The sequence below is a fragment of the Pristis pectinata genome, chromosome 23 (genome assembly GCF_009764475.1).
Source record: "Pristis pectinata isolate sPriPec2 chromosome 23, sPriPec2.1.pri, whole genome shotgun sequence".
In the NCBI taxonomy this organism is placed as follows: domain Eukaryota; kingdom Metazoa; phylum Chordata; class Chondrichthyes; order Rhinopristiformes; family Pristidae; genus Pristis; species Pristis pectinata.
In genome coordinates, this window is record NC_067427.1 from 7,332,536 (window position 1) to 7,359,835 (window position 27,300).

Here is a 27,300-nt window from a genome sequence, read left to right on the forward strand (position 1 = left end):
TATGTAATGCCTGCAGATTTTAAAATTTGTTTCTAGCAGCCCCATCCTTTGGGCCAATGATATCTGAATATTCTTAAGTAATCAGTTATATCTGCACCTGCTGAGAGCTTAATTAAAAAAGAAAGAGCCTCAATTTAGAGCTCATTACTATGTAAACGTATGTTAATTTAGTAAGAATCAGGTGGTGATTAAGTATAATGGATCTTTTTAAAACAGAAGCTTAAAGTGCCTGGGGGAGCAGGGTGTAGGAGTTTCTGAGTGTCAGTTCATTACCTTGCTGTGGTACATTTCAAGTGATAGGAATTGCCAAAAATGTAAATTGATCAGATTAAGTAAAAATGGTTCTGTCGACTGGACCACTGATATTAGGGGCTTTTGTTTTAGCAAGAGATGTTTACATCAAAGTGAAGGCATTTTCACTTGCTGTTCCCAATCTTGCACTCCCCACTACCACTTGGTCACTCCCAAATAGAAGTTAAGTTTGGAATTAAATGCAGACTCTAGTTGCTAAGACCATATGATCAGAAATTGTTTCCAACACATTCTGTGCTTGAACCAATGGCCACAAACCACTTCCATCATGATTTTTGAGTTGTTCGCAACCATTTAGTCTAATTTTTTTCAGGAGAACAGTGCAGTAGCCTCTTCTGTTGACTCAGAGCTCGGTGGGAATCAAAGTGTACAATCCTGGCCTGGCAGATGCTCAAAATATCTTGGAAACTTTTTCATTGATGCTCTCAGTTTACTTTTAATCAGACCCATGCAATCATTTGCATTGAGTTGAGTTGATGATGCTAACTATTGTCCAAGATAAGATAAGATAAAATTTCTTTATTAGTCACATGTACATCAAAACACACAGTGAAATACATCTTTTGCGTAGAGTGCTTTGGGGTCAGCCCGCAAGTGTCGCCACGCTTCCGGCGCCAACATATCATGCCCACAACTTCCTAACCCGTACATCTTTTGGAATGTGGGAGGAAACCGGAGCACCCAGAGGAAACCCACGCAGATACGGGGAGACCGTACAAACTCCTTACAGACAGTGGCCGGAATTGAACCTGGGTCACTGGCACTGTAATAGCATGGCAACAAACAATCTGCTGGAGGAACTCAGTGGGTCGAGCAGCATCTGTGTGGGGTGGGGGGAAGTAATTGTCGACGTTTCAGGACGAAACCCTGCATCAGTCTCCTGTGTGTCCGAGAATGAGTTATTCTCAGAGATTTATATTCATTTTAAACCCTGTGCATCTGAACTATATTAAGTTTGCTAGTAACATTCCACTTCCAAAAGCCCATCTGACACAACATTAAAAAATAGGTATTTTATCAGCTGCAGGAGAAGAGTAACACATTATTCCAAATATTTTGCTACTCCTAGTTTGGCTCAAATAATTTGGTCTCATTAACACTGAATACCATCAGAAATGAGAGAAAATTCCGGGTTGCTTGTTCTTCGCCATCCCCTAGAGTGTTGGCATTTACAGCCAACTAGATTCGCACTGCTAAATAGTTGGCAAACTGTGCATCAGAGCTTGGATATTAACCTCTCTCTGCAGTTTGTAGCATCTGTGGAGTTGTCAATACTTTTTTTGATGATAAATTGCAATTTTGATATGAGGAAGGCATAAACAGGATGAAGTCATTATTTTTGGGGAGGATAATTATAAAAAAAAGTTTGCATGAAATTATTCACTTTAGGGAATGTACAGTACTTCCGAAGAGTGTAAAAACTACAGAAAATGTAACAAGCACAAAGGACTAAATGGCCCTCTCTGATTTCGACCTTCCTATATATTTAAATACGCCACTCTCCACACATGGAATTCAAGTGTCCATAAAAACCAGCAGGACCACTGGTTTCTTGTCTCCCACTCTCATCTCTGCAACGTCGGGATGAATTGACTTACTCTTTGCGAAAGCAGGCAACCTCATGTGGCAGCCAGAGACATGCAAGTGTCCTGGGGTCTAAGGCAGTGCCACCTTGTGTGTCCACGAGACAGACAAGGGCTTAAGGCTAGCCAGAGAGGTGCCTGGGCAGGCCAAAGGTCAGGAGGCGATACAGCCTGTAAATTTTCCATCCCACAAGCCACGCTGGGCTTGCTAGAACCCCCTAAGGCCTTTGAAATGTCCAATAGCCTTCTACTGACCCTGTATACACCTTACATTCTTCTTTTAATGATTGACACACAGTGGATGTGTGCCTCAAGGCACTGAGATCCATAGTCCTCTTCATCAAAGCAAATGTTTACAGCTGTTTCTACTTTTATACTAATAAACAGTATTCCTTTTACCCAAAATATGAAGCACTTAACTCTCTAATGATGTAGATTGTGTGCTCAGAGACAGTGAAAACTCAACCAGGAAGACTAAGATGGAAACAAGGCACATTATCTAGTCAAAATACCCTGTACTTTTAAGCTTTTAACTGCTTTTATCTCCCCTAGTGATTGGAGTGTAGATTCCTATCAGAAGAAGTGTAGCAGAAATGATAAGTCTTTAGTCCAGAACCCTTGATGTAGTGCGGTGAAAGCTTAATATGTTGTTATACTTTAACTCGGTCTTAATAAAACCAGAGTGTCAGCTTACCGTTTAGAAGAAATCCTCAGCAAGTAAGACTGTCACGGAGCAGTAAAGGCTTTTGTTTAAAGAAAAAGCCTGTGCTATCCAGGTTATATTCACTAAGAGCACTGAAGCAGTTTCGCGATGTCTGTAATCATTACCTACGCATTTCATTGCACAGGTCAACTTGTAGTTGTCTGTTTTACAAGACATGCCTTGAAAGCACACCAGGCAATGTTTATTACCATAAACATAACTGAAGATATAAGTCCTGTGCAGATTACCAAGTGCCTGTTTTTCTAAAACAGTCAGCGTTATTTCAAATGCTCAATGACCATCACTTTGACTGGATCACAGGTATCGATAGTTTGTTACTGGTTGACAAATCCTTCTGCCTTCTTAATTCAATAGAAAAAAGTAATAAAACTAGATTTAAGATTGGTAATTACCAACAGCTTTGAAAGCTCATACCACTGGGAGATTTTTTAATTTGCAAGCAAGCAATTTTAATTTACAAACAAGTCAGCATAATGGCATCAAACTGTGAGCTGTGTTGCTTGCATGTGAGTCACAGGCAGTGCCTGCAGTATCACTCAATGGTCAATGGCAAGCTGGAAATATTTGCATTTATGTATCAGTAAAAGGCCATTCGGCCCATATCAATGCTAGTCAAAAACGGGACATTTTGGGTTACTCTCACTTCCCAATGCTTAATCTATAGTAGAAAATATACACAATATAAAGGTAGTGAGTGCTTCAGCCTTCAATATCCTTCCAAGCTGTGAATTCCAGATCCCTGTCACCCTCAGGATGAAACACCCTTTCCTCAACTCCCCTTTAATCGTTCCACCAGTTGTCTTCGTTGTATGTCCCCTAGTTATTGACTTCTCTGCCAGGGGAGATGGACCCTTCTTTTTCACTCTGTCTAGATCTTTCCTAGATTTGTACAGCACATTAGATCTTCCCTCAGTCTCCTTCTGTTCCAAAGAAAACAACCCTAGCCTAGTCAGTCTCTTCTCAAAACCATAATCCTCCTTACAATATCCTCGTAAATCTCCTCTGCGCCCTCTCCAGTTCTATCACAGGAAACGTACATATTGCCTAGTTGGTAATTGACACTGGTCAAGCATCATCATCTTACTCTTATAGAGTTATAGAGCCATAGAGAAATACGTCATGGAAATAGGACCTTCAGCCCAAAGAATCTGTACTGACTATCAAGCACCCATTTACATTAATCCTATCCTCATCCCATTTCCTCCTCCCCACATTCCCGTCAACTCCCTCCATTCTACAGTGGCCAATTAACCTACCAACCCGTACGTCTTTGGAATGTGGGAGGAAACCAGAGCACCCAGAGGAAACCCACGCAGACACAGGAAGAACATGCAGACTCCACACAGGAAGCACCTGAGGTAAAAATTGAACAGGACTCATCGGCGCTGTGAGGTAGCACCTCCACCAACTGCACCACTGCACTGCCCCAGTTTTGTGGCTCTTACGTTCTATCTCTCGGCCAATAAAGACAAGTATCCCACTCACCTTGTCACCTCGCCTGCTCCTTGCGGGGATTTGTGAATGTGTGCACTAAGATCCACTACACTGTTCGGGATTCTACAGTTTATCATGGATATTCTCACGTTGTTTGGCTTCACCAAATGCATTACCTCACACTTCTTGGGAATGAATTTCATTTGTCATTCTGTGCCCACCCAAGTATGTCAAGTAACATCATCCCACAGCTCAGAATTTTATTCCAACCATCCATGCCAGTTGTGGTGAGGAGTGGTCTCTTCAACAGTCAACAGTACCTCAAGATGCCCACGGTCAGTTCATGTGGCTGGTAACTACTTCCACTTGCCATGTTTTGGGAGAAGATTTTAGTTCATATTCAAGCTGCAATGGAGAGGGTGAAGGTAGGAGATGGGGCAGAAATTAGTCTTTAGTCATTACTGGTAGGGGGTATGATAATCCAGGCTATACAATATATATCCACTCATATAAAATCATGAGGGGCATAGATAGGGTGAATGCACACCGTCTTTTTCCCAGGGAGAGGGAATCAAAAACTAGGGGGCATAGGTTTAAGGTGAGAGGGGAAAGATTTTAAAGGGATCTGAGGGACAACCTCTTCACACAGATGGCAGTGCTTATGTAGAACGAGCTGCCAGAGGAAGTGGTTGAGGCAGAAACATTAACAACATTTGAAAGACATTTGCACAGGTACATGGATAGGAAAGGTTTAGAAGGATATGGACTAGCTTAGACTGACATTTTGGTCGGCATGGACCAGTTGGGCTGAAGGGCCTGTTTCCGTGCTGTATTACTCCGTGACTCTATCTCTTCTTTGAAAGACGTCAACGAACCAGACGGGTTTTACACAATTCGAGTGGTTTCATGGTCACTTTTGTTTAATTGTTTGAAGTTAATTGCCCGGCTGCAGTGTTGGGATTTGAACTGACCCACACCATCCTTTGGAGACAGCAATGAGGTCTGAAGCTCAGCGCAGTGTAGAGACCCTCCCCCTAGAAAGCCTCCAGAAAAATGTAAAATAGGAGCAAATAACTGCAAAAATAAAGATCATTAACAAAATAAAGGGTTAATTTAAAATAAATAAAGACAAACAAGATAAACAAAAAAAATTACGAACATTAAACTGAAGTAAAATAATAAAAAATTACCTTCCCTTTGGCCTCCTTTGTATCACAGGCCCAGATACCCCATTGAAATTAGTAAGGTCTACCACCCACCGCCCAGATCGCTTGGTGTAGGATCTGAGTGGGAGGATCTGATCCCTTAGCCATCTGCCCAGGGGATCCCAAAGAAATTGGGCTGCCCTCTTGTACTCCATGGGTAGTCTAGTGGCAGAGCAGAGTGACAATGTGGCAGCATCTTTCACTTAACAAGAATGGGACTACCACATCATACAGCATATGTGTGTAAGTCCAAGACCCATAGCCCTGTCGAGCTTTGAGGGGATTTTTTATGTCCTTCAAGGCATCCTTGCCTCTCAGAGGGAAATAAAAATGAAGGGCAATGTTGAATACATAAGACTCCCAAGCAGACTCACACTGATTCATGTGGCTTCCTTTAAGCATGTACAGGAATGGATTCAGTCAGCGTGGAAGGCACAGGATAAATTCCAGAGCCTTAAATCTGCCTCTCGGATCTTGTTTTGATTGTTTGCAAGGATTGACTTTACACACGTTCGGTTTCTGAAAGCACAGAATCAACACTCACGCTTCTGGTGAAAGGCTAGATTGGATAGTTTACTGTCCACAGCTTATCTGGAAATCTGTGGATACAGGTGTGAATAGGATGGTCCACGAGATCCTTTGCACAAACACAGATGCACAAATGGCATACCAGGAGCTAAAATTAGTGCTTGTCTTATCAGTCCTATCTAATCATATTGCAACAGGCTACTTACTGGGTCATTTATCCAATGGTGACAGGAGGGTATTCTTAGCTGTAAAGTTTAAAATAATTCTATTCATCAGTTTCTTGTGCCTTGAGTACTGGCTTTGTTTATAAAAGAAAAAACTAAAAAGAAATGTAGTCTCAGATTTGAAATGAGATAAAATGAATTCAGTTTTAATAATGCTTTCACAATAATACTTTAAATTTCTGATCACAAGATGAAGTTGTAGTTATATAGGAATTCTCAAGTGTGTGCATTTAGACTTCCTGTATTTAGAATAAATCTACAAATGATATAGGAATATTTTAATGAAGGCTCAAGTGATGTGTCAGTATAAAATAGTGTGCCAATCTAATTTAGTTAAATATTAAGTTTTAACTATCACTATCATTTAGTTTTTAACTAATATAAACAATGTATTTGTACAGTGACAGCATTCTTACAATAATGTTACAATTTTATTTTAAATGTATTTGCTCACAGGCTGTGGACATTGCTAACAAGGTCACCATTTATTGCCTTTCGCTAATTCTCTCTTAAGTAAATGGCTTCCTGGACTATGTGAGAGAGCAGTTAACAGTCAACCACATTATTGTGGGCTGGAGTCACAAAGAGACACAACCAGGGGAGGACAGTGGATTTCTACCCCTGACTACAGCACAGTGGTGTAGCAAATAGAACTGCTGCCTCACAGCTCCAGTGATCTGGGTTCAATCCTGGTATTGGTAATTGGTTTATTATTGTCACATGTACCGAGATACAGTGAAAAACTTTGTTTTGCAAGCCATCCATACAGATCATAAGTACTTTGAGGTAGTACAAAGGAAAAAGCTATAACAGGAATGCAGAATATAGTGTTACAGTTACAGAGAAAGTGCAGTGCAAGCAGACAATAAGGTGCAAGGGCCATGACGAGGTAGATTGTGAGGAAAAGATTTCATCTTTATAGTACAGGAAGTCCGTTAAAGAGTCTTTTAAGTGTTGTCCGTGTGGAGTTTGCAGGTTCTTTCTATGACTACATGCTTTCCCCAAGTACTCCGGTTTCCTCCCACATCCCAAAGATGTATGGAACACAACAGACTGCAGATGCTGGAATCTGAAGCTGGAGGAACTCAGCAGGTCAGGCAACACCTATGGTGAGAAATGGACAGTTGATGTCTTGGGTCGAGACCCTTCATCTGGACTGCAGTCAACTGTCCATTTCCCTCCATAGATGCTGCCTGACCTGCTGAGTTCCTCCAAAGATGCGTGGGTTGGTAGGTTAATTGGCCAGTGTAAATGTGGATAGTGAAATTAATGGGAGAATAGGACAGAGGGGAAATTACTGGGTGAAGTGAGGTTGTGGTGTGAGCTCACATAGACTCAATGGGCTAAATGGCCTCTGTCATAAGGAAATGTGGAAAACGTGAGGTTTTATGGTAATCCAGTCACCATGATTGAAAGGCGCATAAATTCCAAATTATCTGAATTAAACCTCCCCAATTTCCATGGTGGGATTTGGACTCACCTCAATGGATCAATAGACCAGTTCTTGGGGTGTTAGTGCAGCCACCACACCATTGTACAGCCATCTCCCCAATACTCACTTTTCCTACTTATAACATGCATGTAGCAGTTAATGGGGTTAAGCTGCATTTCATTGGGTTCTGAACTTGGAAATGTATTAAAGTGATGATTAGACTCTTCCACAACTCCCTCTTGTATTGTTCAGAACCTCTCCTGTTCTGTTTGATTGTAAACAGCAGCAGGGGTCTGAATGACTAGTCCAGGCAAAGAAAGCTGGGGGGTAGGGTTAAATCCTCAGTCCAGTGCATCCCACTAATCCATCTTGTTCCATAAAGGAGGATTTATTTCGCTGCCAGCCTCTCAAAGGCTTTCTTGCTACATAAGAGATTGTCCTTGCTTTCCTGGGGAGGTGTGGTTGCTATAGCAGAGTGTCACACACAGGTTTTCTTAGAGCGTTCATTGGAGTAAGAGCTAAAGAGGGGGAAAAGAAATCTTAGGATTAGAAAGGCTGACAATAGGAAAACAGGAGAGTAAAGAAGTCAGCCAAATGGGCATTACAACAGGAAAATAATGGAATGTGAAATTAATGGTAATAGAATATTGTAGGTCAGAGCCGTGGGGAGAAAAGTCCTTTTTTAAGAGATTGTAGAAGCTGGGATAAGAACACATTTAACAAAACAGAACAAAGTATGCATTTGTTGATTCAGTTATAGGATATAGATGCAAAAGCCAGCACCGTTGGTGCATTTTTAATGTTGCCTGAACTTAGTGGCTTCTTGGACCACTTCAGAGGGGCGTTAGGAGTGAACCACATTGGTGGGTCCTGGAGTGACATATAGGCCAGGCAGCGTACTGTAAGAAACAGGACCAGGAGTAGGGCATACAGCCCCTTGAGCCTGCTCAACCAGTCAATAAATTCATGACTGATCTCATCTCTGGTTTCAACTCTACTTCCTTGTATGATAGTGCTCCTCTGGTCCAAGGAACCTTACCTTGAGCGTTTTCAATGGGCCAGCCTCCACCGGGCAGGGTGCACAGGGTTCCAAAGATACACCACCCTCTGATAGGAGGGGAATAACGGCAGATTTCCTCTCCTGAAGGACATTGCGAATCCAAATGGTTCTTTACAACAATCTCCTAGTTTAATGCCTGCCATTACTGATGCTTTTATTTCTGGCAACCTTTCACAGTCCATCAAATTAATCAAATTATACAGTAAGTTATATGAAAACATGCATATAGTTAAATTCAGTGTTGGGATCCAATGATAATGTTTGCATTCATTGTTAGATACTTCCAGCACTTGGAGCAATACTTAAAATTTAGCACATGCATTAAAATGGAAAATCAGCTGAAGGACAAGAAACCACAGATGACCTGATGGAGAAAGCAGTTCAGTCAACAGGAAGGGGCCTCAAGTGCTGCTGTAGAGAGGGGGCCAGCCACATTTCCAGAATCGCATTGCTTCAAAAGGCTGTGGCTCAACATCAGCGCAGAAGTCACCCCATTACCGGAAGGATGTGAACGCTTTGGAGAGGGTGCAGAAGAGGTTCACCAGGATTAACACACAAAGGAGCTGAGGGAACTCGGCCGGTCAGGCAGCATCTATGGAGGGAAATGTACAGTCGACGTTTTGGGTTGAGAGCCTTCATTGGGACAGGAAAGAAAGAGGGGAGTTAGCCAGTATAAAAAGGTGGGGGGAGGGGGGGGGGAAGAGGTGGAGCAAGACCTGGCAGGTGATAGGTGGATTATTCACCAGGATGCTGCCTGGATTAGAGGGCATGAGCTATAAGGGGAGGTTGGACAAACTTGTGTTGTTTTCTCTGGAGCGGTGGAGGCTGAGGGGAGACCTGATAGAGGTTTATAAGGTTATGAGAGGCATAGATAGAACAGACAGCTGGTTTCTTTTCCCCAGGGTCAACATGCCTAATACTCGAGGGCATGGATTGAAGATGAGAGGAGGTAAGTTCAAAAGAGATATGCGGGGCAAGTTTTTTTACTCAGCGAGCGGTGGGTGCCTGGAATGCACTGCCAGGGGTGTTGCTGGGGGCAGATACGATAGAGGTGTTTTACATATGCACGTGGCTATGCAGAGAATGGTGGGGTATGGACCTTGTGTAGGCAGAAGGGACTAGTTTAGTTAGGTGTTTAATTACTAGTATAATTAGTTTGACACGGGCTGAAGGGCCTGTTCCTGTGCTGTACTGTTCTACGTTCTACGTAAGCCAGAGCTGACTCCCCAGTCAACTGTACATGGAGTGCTGCATTGTCAAAGGCACAGTCTGGAAGCTCAGTGCAGCCACCCCAACGGGAAGGACCATAGTGCAGGGTCCTACTGCCACTGGTCACCTAGTCCTGTGTAACCACCTTGCAAACACTTCATGGGTGCATTGTTTAAGGAGGGAACAGGGTTGATGCATTGTAAATCATTGAGGTGATAGTACAATGGATGTGGAGATGACATGCCCTGACTTTATTTATTATATATTATGAATAAAGTGTATTTTTAGAAAGAAAATACAAGGATGAGAAGATAAACCACAGCCAAATATTTCCCAGGACACTGGACAGAACCCACCACTGCTCTACTTTGAAGTTTCAAAGTAGCGCAGTGGTGGGTTCTGCCCAGTGTCCTGGTCAATAGTTCTCCTTCTGACGCAGTGTCTGGGGATCAAGGACAACTTGCTTCCACTCCAGTGTTGAGGGGTGTGAATTCGTTTCACGTGTGGTTACCACTGCACGCAGTCTTTTATTAAACCCCTAGCCAACTTCAGGACAATTCTGACCATTCAACCGCTGATCTTGCAATTGGCTAAAGTTCTCCACGGCGACTAGATTTCCTACGTTAGGGTCACTTCATTGGCTCTAACGTGCTCTGAGGTGTGCTGGAATGGAATAGCAAGGCAGGGTAGAATTCTAAGTCTATCTTTTATCAGTAGTACCATGCCATGTTTGTTATTGGTGTCTGTGGAAGGTTTGTTAACGTGTCCCCTGCACAATCTCATATAAACCTCAAGTGCCTATTACCCAGAAAGAACGTGCAACGTGCCGTAATTGCCGGCACGACAAGTAGATTGGGGACGTTATCTTTTAAAAATAAATTGTTCAGGTCACAGTGGCTAGTTTACAAAAGTGAAAAAAAAAATTACCCTGGTGCCCAGTAATTACAGCTGTGGCTAGCTACACACTCTGTAATCATAAAAACTAAATACTAGTGGTTGGAGAGCAGAGTTTAATCTAAATGGCAATTTTACATAAGGAGAAAGAGTGGTTCCTTTTAAACAGGTTATTGTGACCTGCAGATGTTTTTCCAAGAATTCTTGTGACCATGTAAAACGAAAAGCACTGTCTATGGTAGTCAAGCACTGCTTAAACGGTGCCAAGGAAATGTAAAATTTTCGCCCGAGTTTCATCCGATTTCATCTCTGAATATCATTTGTAGTTGCATTGTCAGTGATGGATGGACAGTTAACAAATATATGCTTGCAATCAAGAAATTTATCTTTTTTTCATAATAGTGCACACCGAGAATGCATCCACTACATATAAATCAGGGACTTTGAAGGCTTGTCTCAATAACTGTTCTCCCACCAGCCGCTTAAACGGATTAGAGTTTAATTTGATGTTGTACGGTTCATCACTGTCTTCATGTAGGTGACAGCTTTGCAACACAGCTTTCAAAGTTACCCTGAGCCTCATAGTAACACCCTCGAACTGGCTCGCTCTATCTTGCCTGCTCGCAGTTAAGCAAAGCAACCGGACGTGGTGAGTGGCAGAATACAAGAAAATGTTGCTGCTCAAAAGAGTTGTGTGAAGCTCAAAACTCACCCTTGAATATGACTCCGCTTTCATGAAGAAGGAAGCTGTATTTTCCTTGTTGATTCTGCTCCTGGGGTTTCGGAAATTCTGAAGCCATTGCCGTGGGTTCTTATTCCTAACCTCAATAATTTATGATACTGATTTCTGTGTTTCAGCACAGATTAGGGAGAAATTGAAGCCATTTTATGTGCTGTGCAGTCTAATGCTGTAAAGAGGGAAGGGAATACAAAAAGAATTATAGGATTCCCAAAGGTAGTAATATTCCTTGCTCTTAAATGAAAAATTGTTTTAATTTCCTGCCACAAGCAATAATTTGATTTTTCATAAATTCTTTCATCAAATGTCACAAAACAAAAATCGACATAAATGGCAACTTTCGGCTAATGAACAGATACAAGGGAATAAACTAAATAAACGAGACAAGGAGAAAACAGATTCAAGGAGAAGAAGCTCATCAAAATTCAAGACAGAGGTGGCATTTGTAATGTCTGCAACATAAGGGCATTTTGATTATTTAAGCACACTGTCATTTGCTCTGCTTTGAGAAGCATTGGAAAGGAATAAAATTACCCGTGGTGTTATTGTTTCACAGCTGAGACTTCCTTGTCACAATTGACAGAGAAAAGAACACCAACTCCCATTGAAACGTGCAGGAAGGGCAATTTACACACAAGCAGTTTTGGAGGCCTCGCTTTCAGAGCCAACTTCAAACAAAGAGTTAATAAATCCCAGCTTATTGCTGTGCCCATTGAGTACAGGAGGAAATTTGGTAAACAACCTACCTAGCCAAATGAGGTATATTTTTATAACTATCATTTGTTGATCAGAGCTCTTGAAGCGCACTTAATGTGAACAGCAAATTGGATGGAACTGCACTGAAACCTATCTGATCATAATTAATTAGTTATAATAAAACAATTAAATAATGTTTGCACACAACAAAGGAAATGAAGGGGAGTACAAAGCAATAGAGAGGTAAAGAGAGGCTTGTTAGGACAATGTATAAGTAAATAGTGGAATACTGATTTGCGGAGAAGAGGACAGGGTCAAACCTAAAGCAAGATAAGCACCCTATAGATAATAAATCAGCTGTACATATTAAACAACAGATGTTTCTGACCTAAGCAGGAAGACACAATGGATTGTATAACAGCAGTTATGTTTGCAAGGATTACTGAATCAGACTGCACTTCAGAGAAATATCCCACTATATAAAATCTTTATGGTCACTTCCTTTAACTAACACAAATCAGCCTTCTGATATAAGCTCGAAACATCTGCCTGCTCTTTAAAGGTTTATGGCCAAGATCTGAAACTGTGCAGTGAAGCCTACATAGTGTCCACTCATAATAGGTGTCCTGTGCAATATTATCATCATCTCAGGTCTTAAACTGGCTTTATTGCTGACAGGTTATGAGATTTACTCCAGTCAGCGGTTAGATTAGCTGCAGTGCAAATACAAATCATTTCACAGTAATGACTTGCTGATATACTTTCTTGAAAAGTACAAAACACTCACTTAGTCTGCAACTTCTTCTCAATAAAGTCTCCAGTAAGTATCATTTTTTTGCATATCTCAATGTAACATGGCTTGAAGTTACTCAGTGAACACAGACACCAAATAATTTTATTGTGTGTTAGGTTGGAGAATAACTGTCCATGAACCATAATTTAATCATAGAGAAGAAAATAGGTAAGTGTGGCTTTTTTATTCATTCAAAGGATTGCTGGTAATGCCAGCATTTACTGCTCATCCCCAGTTGCTCCTGAATGCTGGAGGCAGTTAAGAGTCAACCACATAGGTGGGTTTGGATGTATTGGCCAACCAGATAAGGGGTGCAGATATTCTTCCCAGAACAGTGGAGCAGGTAGTAAAGCTGCTGCCTCACAGCTCCAGCAACCCAGGTTCGATCCTGACCTCCGGTGCTGTCTGTGTGGAGTTTGCACGCTCTCCCTGTGACCGTGTGGGTTTCCCCTGAGTGCTCGGGTTTCCTCCCACATCCCAAAGGTGTGCAGGTTGGTAGGCTGATTGGCCACTGTAAATTGCCCAAGTGTGTGGTAGAATCTGGGTGGAGTTGAGAATTTGGGAAGAATATAAAATGGGGATTAGTGTCACTGGGTGGTTGATGATCAGCATGGACTTGGTGGTCTGAAGGGCCTGTTTCCGTGCTGTATCTCCGCGTGACTATAATTAATAAGTTACACTTTTTAAAAATATAAACTTTTGCTTGTTGTTTTAATTAGAAGTCTTATATTTGCTTTTATTTTGAATGATGTTTTAATTGTTTTTGAATGTTTCTGAACATCAGAGACATTTATTATGCCTGATTGTTTTGACAGCCGGCAAAGCTGATGGTGGATTTTTTGCTGGTTGTCAAAGGCCTCCAAAGAAGCTTCATGTTCAGGATCCCCACCCCTCACCCTCCCTCAGGAGCATCTGTTCAAGGCCCTGTTTCGAGGGATTTGTTGCTGGGATCCAAGAATCCAGCCAAACGGGGTGGACTTTCTGGATCTGACAGAGGCAAACTTGGGTGAGTGGTGACTGTGGGGAACAATTCTGAGCAGATGGCTGTGGCAATAAACTCCACGCCATCATATTTAAGCTGGTTCTACATTACAACTGCAGAAGTAGGTAATTGCCAGTTTTGGTCTTTCTGAAAGGGATGCAGAAGGCCATATATAAATGTAGATCTTCCTATCCAAAAGAGTCAAACCACAACTTCTACTTCAAATTACAAATCTGCAGAAAGATGTATTTAGTACGCAGTGGGATAAAGCAATGTGATTATACCTTAGGTTTACATATGGCTAAACCTTTTAAAATATCTATAGAATTACAAACTTGAAAAGAATAGAAAGGCTGACACAAGAGATTGCGGATGTATAATAGAAAGGCTTTTGTTCTTATCGAAGGACTTGCCTTACATGAGATATTAAGTCAGCTCCCAGTCGTGTTGGAGCAAACCAGGGAATTCAAAAGAAACACTTTGCAACTGGAAAGCTACAAGAGTTTTAGTCTTGATTCAAAAAGAGACGAAAATCAACGATGGGATCAAGAAAATGACCAAAGCCAGTCCGAATGGAGAAGCAAGGATTAATGTGGACTAGATCTGCAATCGCTGCTGATGTCCTGTTCTAAAGAATTCCTCCCCACTTCCATCCATTATCGCAAATGACTTTTTACTGAAGGTTTTTTTGGGGATTATCACTTGTGGTGTTCCAGCTGATTTGTTGTCAAAGAACAAAGTTTGAATGTTCTTAGTTCTTAAGGCAAACCCACTGAGCTTTAAAAAAATCACTTAACTCGCCACCATAACAACACTAGTGTTTAGACAACAGCCCGAGGCTTAATTAAACGGAGCAGAGAGATTAGTTTACAAATTATTGGGAGCAGAAAATCGCAGGTGGTTCATTTACAATCCGGGCGGTAGGTTTAAAATTTCCTAATGTAATCCTTCAGGCCTTTATTGACAAGACTTCCTAAATAGTAGATATAAAGAGTAAACTTGTTAGTGAAATTTACCTAAAACAAAATCTCCCTTATCTGAAAACCACTCTGAAAGAAGGTGACGGATTGTTACAGAACCAGCTCCTTCGGAATGAGCGAATATTGGAATGGCCAGATGTTAGAAGTCTGAAATAAAGTCCAAAAATTCCGGTATTCATTCTGTTGAAAGATAGCCAAACTGAAACATTGTGTCTGGTTCTCCAAGCATGGATGCTGTCTGACCTACTGGGTATTTCTAGCCTTTTATGTTTACATTTCTGAGCTAATCTTCAGCAGTGCTTTGGGATCAAGAATGATTTTTATTCCAGTGTTATGGGTTCTAAGGTAGCTGATCAGGCCAAATAAGGAACTGCAGACTCTTCCATAGCTGGGGTGGTGCTGGTTGATGGGGTAGGTGGGTAGTTTCTACCCCTTTCACTGACTGCCCAAAGTCTCTGTGTGTTCCCAGTGCTTGGCCTCGAGGTTCTATTAACTTGATAAAGCACTGAATTGATAGATTTGTCCAGAAGATCCAGGCCAATATCTCTGTTACATTATTTTTATGCCTGAACATCATGGTCCCAAGAAAACAAGTTGGCTTTAGTTGGTGGAACATTGGTTGGTAATTCTAAGATAAGATCTCTTTATTAGTCACAGGTACATGGAAACACACAGTGAAATGCATCTTTTGCGTAGAGTGTTCTGGGGGCAGCCTGCAAGTGTCGCCACGCTTCCAGCTCTAACATAGCATGCCCACAACTTCCTAACCCGTACGTCTTTGGAATGTGGGAGGAAACCGGAGCACCCGGAGGAAACCCACGCAGACGCGGGAAGAATGTACAACCTTACAGACAGTGGCGGGAATTGAACCCGGGTCGCTGGTGCTGTAATAGTGTTACGCTAACCGCTACACTACCGTGCCTGCCCCTGAGCCATCTTCTACTATACTGCACAGAGTCACAGAGTGATACAGGACAGAAACAGGCCCATTATTAAATATTATTTAATGCACATCATTAAATGCAAATATTAAGCACTCATTTACGCTAATCCTAGACCAATCCCATTTTATTCTCCCCACATTCCCGTTAACTCTGCTGAGATTTTACCACTCACCTACACACTAGGGGCAATTTACAGTGACCGATTAACCTACCAACCCACATGATGTAGGAGAAAACCGGAGGACCAGAAGGGAACGGGGAAAATGTGCAAACTCCACCAGACAGCACAGGGGTCAGGGTTAAACTGGGTAACAATTACAGGCAGCAGGATACACTGTGAGCACCCCAATTCTTTCCAGTTCTTCACCATTCTATGCCTTTCCATAACCTTGTGAAATTCCACAGAGAAATTTAAGGAGAATGCAGGTTAATTGTCGGGCAAACCAATCCTGAATTGGACAAACTGCTGGCCGCTGGTTTAAAGTCCTGAAAATGGAGAAAGTGGTATTTGCAATTGTAGAATGAGCTGTTAATGCTGTAGATGTGAGATGTGGCAACATTCTTGGATGACGTGCAGAGTTATTGACCGATACTTAGTCTCTAACCAAACCCAAAAAGCTTATGATCTGGTCTTATGCTGCATGACTGTTTGTGGGAGCTTGCTGTGCACAACTAAAGTCTGCCATGTTTCTACATTACAGCAGTGGCTCCACTTCAAAAGTAGTTAATTGGCTGTTTGGAGTATCCTGAGGGTGAGATTTCTGCTTTGCATTCACATGCAAGCACTTTCTTAGCTTTGAAGATGATACCAATGTAACACATCAAACTCTCCAACATCAGTCTCTGTTAAAGGCTGTGTGTAATCTTGCCAATGGCAAGGGGAGCCCCGAGGAACATTCCACATCACACCTCATTACGGTTGTCTCTAAATTACCTCACATCCCAGTCCAGCAAAGCACTGGGCATATATTGCGGTTTAGCAGACAAGCTAAGACTCTCTGCATAGGTTATCATGCCTGTCACTACCAATTTGGCTTTTTGCTTATCTGTGAACAAATTAAGTAATGTCATGGTTTCTGGGTTGTTTTGCTCACAGAAAGAATTTGCACAGTTGCACTGGTTTAATCTGGCCGCCAACAAATTTTCATAGTTGGGATTTGTTCAATTAACTGTTACGTGTGCATTCTCGTTAGATTCCCACATGTGGTTTTGAAAGGCACAGGATGATCCAAGATTAAACGAGGTGCTCTGGGTGCTCACAGTGTAGTGCTGCACAAGATGTCAAATTATTAACTAGTCCTGTGGAAGATAAATCCGACCTTTTTGGAAAAATTTGAAGTTGCCCACTTGGATGGACGAAGTAGAAAGCTGAATTATCTTTTGAATGGTGCGAGTCTGAAAGGCGTTGGTGTCCTGGGGACTTGGGTATCCTGTATCTAAACTGCTGGAAGTTCACATCCAAGTTCAGCAAGCAAGCAGGAAGATAAGTGCAACAGAAAACAAATAAAACAGCAAAAGCTGGAACCTGAAACAAGAACAGAAGATGCTGAAAGAATTCATCCAGCCAGGCAATGTCTGTGAATGAGAAACCAGTTAAGGTTTTGGGTCAGGGATTCTTCCTCAGAGCTCGCGTAGAAGTATGATGTTGCCCTGGGTGAAGCATCAATTCCATATCTACCCTGTTGCCCCTCATAACAGCATTGTATGTTTCATTACAATCACCTTCCTCTGGTTCAGTCTCCAAGAGTATACACTCAGTCTTTTTTTAATCAAAATACACTTTATTCATAATAAAAGACAAACGATATACAATTATAAAACAGTGCAAGCCTTTATATTCTTGTACAGATCATTCATTAGTGTTACCTTTTTATATTAAAAAAAGCACCGATGCCACACGTGTGGGTCCCTGGGGGCTACCCAGTCCCGTATTTACGATATTTAAGGGCTTTCTCGCCCGACCTCGTGCCTCCCTCTCCAGTGGCAGAAGAACCTTAAACTGTCGTCCTTCCCCACCGAGCCTTTGCGTTGGCTGCACCCAGCTTCAGTGCATCCCTCAGCACGTACTCCTGCAGCCTGGAATGTGCCAGCCGGCAGCATTCCCCTACGGACGGCTCGCAGTGCTGGAAGACCAACAAGTTTGCTTAATCTCTCTTCGAAGAATCTCTCAACTCAGGAATCAAGCTCGACTACACTCCCTCTATTACAACTATGTCCTTCCTCGGGTAGGGAGACCAGACCTGTGCACAATATTCAAATGCAGTCTCACCAAGGTTCTTCATAATTGGATGAGACATCGCTGCTTTGCACTCAAATGCTCTTTGCAAATGCAGTTGTACAAGACGTTGGTGAGGCCGCATCTGGAGTATTGTGCACAGTTTTGGTTACCCTGTTGTAGGAAAGACGTCATAAAGCTGGAAGGAGTGCGAATAAGATTGATGTGAACGTTGCCAGGACTCGAGGGCCTGAGTTATAGGGAGAGGTTGAGCAGGTGAGGACTTTATTCACTAGCGCGTAGGAGACTGGGGGGTGATCACATAGAAGTGTATAAAATCATGAGGGGCATTGATAGGGTGAATGTGTACAGTATTTTTCCCAGGGTTGGAAAATCAAAAATTAGAGGGCATAGGTTTAAGCTGAGAGGGGAAAGATTTAAAAGGGATCTGAGGGGCAACTTCTTCATGCAGAGGGTGGTGGGTATATGGAATAAGCTGCCAGAGGAAGTGGTTAAGGCAGATACAATAACAACGTTTAAAGGACATTTGGACGGGTACATGGATAGGAAAGGTTTAGAGGGATATGGGCCAAATGTGGGCAAATGGGACTAGCTTAGATGAGCATCTTGGTCAGCATGGATGAGTTGGGCTGAAGGGCCTGTTTCCGTGCTGTATTACTCCATGACTATGACTCTTGTGATAAAGGCTCTGGACTGATCCCCACCACAGGCAAGATCGGAAGGGTGGGGACATAGTGCTTGTGGAATAAAAATTTGATTTCCCAGGGCTGTTAAGCCTCTGTTCTCTGCCATGGGAAGGGCAAGGACTTTCTACAGATGCAGCACTGGCCTGAACAACCAGCACATGACTGACGAGCAGAGGTCTTGTAATCAGGCCTCGTGCCCGCAGCCTGTCCTCCACATTCCAGTATGTGTGTGGCACTACAGCTCCAGAGAACATGGAAGGATTTACGTCCTAGAGAAAAATAACCACAATCAAGTTCCTTCAACCCTTGCTTAATTTAACATAGACCCAAAGTCACATCCTGTAAGCGGTGAAAGATGAATTAACTTAATTCATACCTCAGTGCTAATTTAACACTTTCACAGCACAGAGTTCTATTTTCTTAGTCATTGTTCAACTGAACATCGAAGTATATTTTGTTCTTGTGCAGTACATTAATTTGAAGCCAATGCTTGACTTACATGGATTATTATATTTTTAACTGAACTAAAATATGACTTGGTTAAGCATTAGGAAAAAAGTGTGGATTTATTAGAAATTACAAATGCAGCACCCTGATTTAATATGGGATGTTATTTAATACGGGACATTATCTTAATCAGTGGGCTGTGAATTAAGACAGCACATTCACGGAATGTTCAGAGAGCTAACTGTTCAGTTTTTGTTTCAGTGACATAAGGCTGCATTGGACGGATTTAACAAATGAACAACATTCAATATAGTCATCGTCACAGAGTCATACAGCACGGAATCAGGACCCCTGTTCACCAAGTCTGCACTGACCATCAAACACCAACTAACACTGATCCTACACTAATCCCATTTATTCTTCCCACATTCCCCTCAACTCCTTCCCCCCCCCCCCCCCCACCGATTCTACCATTCACCTACACGCTCGGGTCAATTAACCTACCAACCCACACGTCTCTTGAATGTTGAAGGAAACCCACATGCTCACAGAGAGAACGTGCAAACTCCACACAGACTCCTCAAACTCCTAATGAAGTAGAGCCACTGGCGTGCCTTCTTCATGATTGCATTAATGTGTTGGTCAACATGGATGTGATGGGCCGAATGTCCTCCTCTTGTACGGCAGTTGTCTATGATTCTATTATGTATAATAACAATTAATCTCTGAACTCCTGTGTAACCAGATATTAACCCAGGTCAGTGTGGAACGACATTGTCCAATGCACAAGCACCACATCATGGGCCATCTCCTCTCTTACAGGTTGTTTGCCACAAAGTGCAATGGCTGCATGGAGAAGATAGCGCCGACAGAATTTGTCATGCGATCTTTGGAATGCGTTTACCACCTGAGCTGCTTCTGTTGCTGCGTCTGTGAAAGGCAGCTGAGGAAGGGTGACGAGTACGTTCTGAAGGAGGGGCAGCTTCTCTGCAAAAGTGACTACGAGAAGGAAAAGGACCTGCTGAGCTCTGTTAGCCCAGATGACTCTGATTCAGGTAAAGGCTGTACTCAGTGAAAAACAAATAGAGTCAGAGAGCACTACAGCACAGAAACAGGCCCTTCGGCCCACCTTGTCCATGCTGACCTGATCTTCTGCCTGGTCCCACTTACCTGCACTCAGACCGTATCCCTCAAATCCCCTCCCATCCATGTACCTATTCAAACTTCTCTTAAATGTTACAATTGAATCTATAACTTCCACTGGCAGCTCGTTCCACTGTCTGATTGAAAAGGTTCCCCTTCAGATTTCCCTTATGTACTTCACCTTTCACCCTAAACCTTGGTCCTCTGGTTCTAGTCTCACCCAACTTTGGGGGGCAAAAAAGCCAGTGAAAGAAAATACCAGGGCTTCAGAAACTACTTTAGTCTCTATGTCCACCTTTTGCCAGTTGCCTTCAATCTGTGTCCTCTGGCTACCAGGCCTCCTGCCACTGGAGAGTCTTTCCCCTCAATTACTCTGTCAAAATTCTTCATCATGTCCATGTTGTCCTTGAACCTTGCCTTAAGGGAACTAAAGAACTAGGGTGGGATTTGTCTGATCTTTCATGATGCCATTGGTGTAACTTGCACAGAGAGTGGTGCTGATCTGGTACTTGCCCGTAAAGGTGATGAGACAAGAGTCCCTTGGGGCTTGTCAGAAGGGAATTGGATAGGCACGTGAGGGGAAATAATTTACACTGTCCGGAGAAGTAGTGTGGGGATGAGGCTGAACAGAAAATCCATGCAGTGGATTTAATGGGTAGAACCGCCGTCTTCTCTCTCATAGCAAATTCCATAATCCTGTAACTTCCAAAACATTAAGAGCTGTGCTTGAACACATTCCATTATTGGAAATTATTCCATGATTGGAAATTTGAAATTCTATTATCAGAAATTATTCCAAGTTCTCTGATCCAGGAGGAATTATCCCAATTTCTCCCTATAACAACAGTCGTCTCGTAGAATGATTCAAGTAAATCGGCAGTGTGCTCCCCCAACGGAACTGACTGCTGAGCACAACAGTCCAATCAATCAATGAACGACTGCTGAAACTTTCTTCTTCTTCCTCTTCCTCTTCCTCGTCCTCTTCCTCGTCCTCTTTCTTCTCCCTCTCCTTCCTCGTCCTCTTCCTCTTCTTCCTCTTCCTCATCCTCTTCTTCTTCTTCTTCTTCCTCTTCCTCGTCCTTCCTCTTCTTCCTCATCTTCTTCTTCCTCTTCCTCGTCATCCCTTCCTCTTCTTCTTCCTCTTCCTCTTCTTCCTCTCCTCTTCTTCCTCTTCCTCGTCCTCTTCTTCCTCTTCTTCTTCCTCTTCCTCTTCTTCCTCATCTTCTTCTTCCTCTTCCTTGTCCTCTTCTTCCTCATTCTTCTTTCTCTTCCTCTTCTTCTTCGTCCTCTTCTCATTCTTCTTTTTCTTCTTCCTTATCCTCATCACCTTCTTCTTCTTGTCATCAACATGCAGCATGGAAACAAACCTATGAGTTCACGGCGACCATCGAGCATCCATTTTCACTAATCCTACACGAATCCCTGTTTTAATTCCCCCCACATTCCCATCAAACTGCCCCCAGACTCTGTCACACTAGGGACAATTTACAGTGGCCAATTAACTAACCAACCTGCACGTCCATGGGAGGTGGGAGGAAACCGGAGCATCCGGAGGAAACCCAGGTGGTCCGAGGACGAACGTGCAAACTCCACCCAGACAGCACCGGAAGTCAGGATGGAACCTGTGAATCTGGAGGAAGCAGATCTGCCAGTGCCGCCCCATTTTTTCTTCACGTGTCCGTCCCACCAATCTCTTCCCATTGTTTGGGCACAACTGTCCTGGTGGTGAATGCGTCATTGGTGAATGGAGTCTGGCAGGCAGAACGACTCCCAGAGCCACAATGTGAATGCTCCCGCTGTGGCCCAAACTAAATCTGTCTTTGCTTTACGTCACCACAGCGGGTGAGCAGATCCACTCCGCTCACCCACAGTGGTTGTACCATCTGGTGCCTTCCTGAGATCCGTGGGTGGATTAGATACAATATCAGTTGGATATGATGAAAAACTGGTACCATTAGCACTCATTCCCAGAACTTCATTCCCTGCTAGTTGTGGCAGACACCACACAGTGGTGACACATGCAACACTCTGTCTCTGAAGTTCACTTCCAGATAAGATATCTCTTTTAATCACATGTACATCGAAACACACAGTGAAATACATCCTTTTGCATAGAGTGTTCTGGGGGGCAGCCCGCAAGTGTCGCCACACTTCTGGCGCCAACATAGCATGCCCACAACTTCCTAACCTGTACGTCTTTGGAATGTGGGAGGAAACCGGAGCACCCGGAGGAAACCCATGCAGACTCGGGGAGAATGTACAAAATCCTTACGGACAGTGGCCGGATTTGAACCCAGGTCGCTGGCGCTGTAAAATGTTACGCTAACCATTGACTACATTTGGCTCCACAAAATGGGGGTGCAAGTCCAGTGACACTGCATTGGTTCGTAAACTACACAGAAGTTCACTTTCCTATTCCAAGATGCCCACTGATCTGTACCGTTTTACCGATCTGTACCTTTTTAGCACATGCATGGAGTAGTGGAATCAAGCAGCACAGAAAGAGGCCCTTCAGCTCACTGACTCTGTACTAGCCATCAAATACCAGCCCCTTTTCCCACCACTCAGCTCCTAGCTTTCAAAACGATTGCATTTCAAGTGCTCTTCTAAGTATTCAAGTGTGCTCAGAGTACCTGCCTCTGTCACCTGCTCAGGTAGGGAGTTCCAGGCTTCAACTACCCTCTGGTCAAAAATATTCTTCAAATCTACAACTGTAAATACACGCCCTCCAGTTATACACACCCCTGCTAGAGAAGAAAGTTTCTCACTCTCTCTTCCAATTGGACCACTCCTCAGACCTTGCAAAAGAGAATAAAACCTAGACTCTCCTGATAACTGAACCATTCCATCCCAGGCAACATCCTCCTGGATCATTGCGGTACCTTCTCCAGTGCAATCAGATCTTTCTTGTGGTATGGTGACCAGAACTGTACACAGTACACCAGCTGAGGTCTTACTCATGTTTTATTTAGTTGTACCACAAATACCCATCCTTCTCTTATATCCTACACCCAAATTAACAAAGATAAGTATGCACCATGCCTTCTTAACCACCTTATCTATCTGTGCTGCTGCCTTCAAGGAGTCCGGGACATGTACACCAAGATCCCTCTGTTCTTCAATAGTTCCAAGGGTCCTACCATTCACTGTGCGTATCCTAGCCTTATTAACCCTTCTGAAATGTAGCACATTTTTCAGGGTTTAATTCCAACTGTTATTTCTCTGCTCATCTAATCAACTGATCAATATCATCGCATCGCTGAAGGTGACGTTCCTTCTTATCCCCAACACCGCCATCCGTCAAGCTTACCTCCTACATTTACATCCAGATCATTACTGGAGATAACAAATAGTAAGGAACCCAGCACAGGTCCCTGCTTTACATGATTCCAGTCAAAATAACACCCTCAACTATTGCTCTCTGCCTCCTTTCGCCAAACTAATTTTGGATCCAATTTGCTGAGTAGCTCAAGATTCCATGGCTTCATACCCTTTGGACCAGTCTTGCACGTGGGACCTTCTCAAAGGCCTTACTGAAGTCCCTGTACCATAGTAACCTCATCAACACACTTGAAAAATTAACTCAAGTTAGTCAGATGTGACATCCGCTTAACAAAACCAAGCTGACTATCCCAGATCAATCCCTACTTCTCCAAGTGCAGATTAATCCTGTCCCCTCAGAACGTTTTCCAATAATATTCCTTCCACCAATGTTCCTGGGTTGCTCTAAGTACTGGCTAACATTTTAAAAGTTCAAAAGATTCCAATTGTTCCCAAAAACATTGATTATGAATACAGCTACAGCAGGAGTGGTGCTTAGTTTGAGGGTCAGAAGTTGCATTTCAACTCAGTTTCGTGGACATGTGACACTTTGAGTCAGTAATGGCATTGCTCTGTGTATAACTAGCTGGGTTTGTTTGTTTTATTGTTTTACGAAGAAACAGCACGTAACTCAATTCACTGCACCCCACTGAAACATCCACACCCATTACTCACATTGTGGTACAGGCACAGCTGTTCCTTATTTTGTTGTAGACAACTGTCAAAGAATTTGTCAAAGCATCTCTGTGGGCCTGTTTTTGTTTACGGGGCATTCCTTCTTAACTCAGAGCCGACCAGCGTAAATTCCATGTTTGATTAACAGCCCAGACACAAATGTGGCACCAAGGAACACCAAGAGTTAACTAACCTTTATGGTATTCAGATGGGAGAGTACAAAATGCTCCCCATGTCCAAGTCATCGAAAGTGGAGGATCAAAGACACGCTCATATCTACAGGAAGGCAGAGAGCACCGAACATGTGAAGCGTGGGTCTACAAGGGAGGGGGAGGAGTGTTTGTCACACCATTGTTTGCTCCCCTTAAGTCGTTTCCAAGAGTTGGTTTCTTTAATGTCGCTTTATAAATCGCAAAGACATGATGTCAGTCAGTGACTGCCAGACCTGCAGCAACTCTCCAAAGACTAGGAGCTATCAGGTTTGGAAAACCATTAAATTTAAATGGCATTTCAGGAAGTTAATAATGACACAGCTATTAAAGCAAGTCAGCCGGTGTTTGATCATTACATAAATATGTTGAATTGAAATAAAGGAAGATCATTTTGCAGGGGCCCAGTTCGAGACAAAGTCAATGGCAACCTCTGCTAAGATAAATCACTTTTCAGCTGCTTAACTTTTTCAGAACTCTGGCCAAAGCAAAAACCTGTTGATTGACTTTCCATTTCATTTTACAGCGATTGTGCACAATTAACTTTCAAATTCACAAACTGAAACTGTAACTTCAAAAATCTGTAAGAACCCTCACTTTTAAACATGTTTTCAAAAGTTTCCACTGCCAGATTAAGCCACATTTTAAATTAATTGCAGCAGTCTTTCTATTTTCGTGGTATACCATATTAATTGCACTTCGTGGTCTGAAATAATATTCATCACCTGTGTATAACGTTGTGGAAATTAATGAGGCTTCGAACAATTAGATCAGAAGAATAAGTGTAAGGGATCTTAAAAACAAGGTTACAAGTTACAGAAGTTGGAAATCATTGACCACAAAACTGTCAACATTTAGAATTGGCACTCCTTTAAGACCAGTATTGAGATGCGAGTGAGACCTCCCCGTGGAGGCAGTGCTGCAATATAACAACAACATCAAACAAAATATAAAGAGAGCAGCAGGCAAATCACCAACAGGGAGCCCCATTTGTGTGCGGTCAGCCCTTTCCTTCCCAAATTAGCCCATGTTGTGGGTGGAGGAAACAGTTCAAAACTGAGAGTTGATGCATGTCAGCCTCAACCTGGAAATGTCAGGAGCCTCATGCGGTCCGACAGATGCATCATTAGGTTGGTCTCTGAAACTGTCCCAATCATCAAATCCCAAATGGTTTCTCCAGCATGGAGCATCTTGAGCATATTGTCTTATACCCGTCCCTCTCCATCCATCAGTCTATTTTTCAACCTGTGTATCTCTGTCTATCTTCCTCTTTGTCTGTTGTGCCAGACTAATTAAGCTGATGACACTTAATCCCTTCTGCCTGCACGTGGTCCATATCCCTCCATTCTCTGCACATTCATGCACCTATCCAAGAGACCCTTAAACGCCTCTATTGTATCTGCCTCCACCACCGCCTCTGGCAGTGCATACCAGGCACCCACCACCCTCTATGTAAAAAACTTGCCCTGCACATCCCCTTTGAACTTTCCCTCTCTCACCTTAAATACATGCCTGGTGCCTGCATATACCTTAAATGTATGTCTGTCCTTCTATATCTATCTATCTATCTACGCCTGTCTATCTATCTATCCATCCATTTATCTTATGTCTTTGTATCTGTTGATTCATCTTTGTCTATCCATCTCCATCTATCCATTTGTTGGTCTGTCTGCCAGTGTGCCTATCCATCCCTCTACCTACCTCTGTCTATCTCTGTGTCTCTGTCTATCTATCTCTTCCTCTGTCCTGTCTCTGTGTCCATCTGCCTGTCAAGTACACGAGCAATTGAAGTCATTAAGACAACCAGTTTAGGGTGAAGTGAACACTTATCAGTAAAAGAGGATGAAATATGCACAATTGCTAATTCTTTATATTGGATTCAACTACAATTTAATTTGTCTGGCTCTAATTTAATGATCATCTCCAATCCTTAAATTAGTTAAACTTGTTTTGTAAGGTTCTGCCGTGAAATAGTTCTGAACACTCAGCTTGTTTCCTGGTGGTAATAATCGCACCAAACTTGGGTATAAGAGTGGGGGAAGGGGATTGCAGGGATTTTCAACAGGGAGCCAGTATGAACTCAATGGGCTGAATGGCCTGTTTCTGTGCTGTGACAATTCTTTGATCTAACACAGGAAATGGAAGGTGCCCCTACTGAGGTCAGGGGTTAAGATTTATGATTGGGGGTCAAAAATGGAAGGGCCCTTCCTTGCCCCTGATGCAACCAGAGTTGACCTCTGGACGTTTGATGTTCATGTTGTGATTGAAAGTATAATTTAAATATTTCTCTCCCCATTGCCCAATTCAATGAGCAGAAAATTGGGCGGAAAGTTGACTATGTTTTTAGCCTCTTATCCATGAGCAATGCCATACTCTTTTAAACTGACAGTGAATTCTGATACGCTTGCAGTGAAAAGTGATGATGAAGATATTGACATTAAGCCAAACAAGATTCAGGGAACACAGGGAAAGGCTTGCGAGGACGGCAAGGATCAGAGAAGGCCAAAACGCCCTAGGACTATCCTCACCACACAGCAAAGGAGAGCATTTAAGGCGTCATTTGAAGTGTCTTCCAAACCTTGCAGGAAGGTGAGGGTTTTCAGTTATTGCTCGACACATCTATTTTAGGTTTTTACATGTCCTAACCTGTTGGATCTGCAAGCAGAAAATATTCAGGGCAAAGGTAAGGCAACTACTTCAGGGCCAGTTTAATCTCACAATGCAAGTTGAGTGGGCAGGAGGGCCAAAGATTTGAACCTTCTGGGTGTTTCCCTCTGGAAATCAGTGCAAAGCACTAGGTATCCATGGAGCATGAGTGTGATTCCGAGTAGGGACATCTGACCG

At 42.8% G+C, this 27,300-nt stretch overlaps 1 protein-coding gene across 1 annotated transcript in view; it reads left to right on the plus strand.

Annotated features, from left to right (window-relative positions):
- lmx1bb (LIM homeobox transcription factor 1, beta b) overlaps window positions 1-27,300 on the plus strand; it is a 202,861-nt gene that overhangs the window by 162,415 nt on the left and 13,146 nt on the right. The window contains exons 3-4 of the mRNA XM_052037153.1: window positions 19,931-20,163; window positions 26,867-27,045. Coding sequence (XP_051893113.1) covers window positions 19,931-20,163; window positions 26,867-27,045 — 412 coding nt within the window. The remainder of the gene's footprint in view (window positions 1-19,930; window positions 20,164-26,866; window positions 27,046-27,300) is intronic.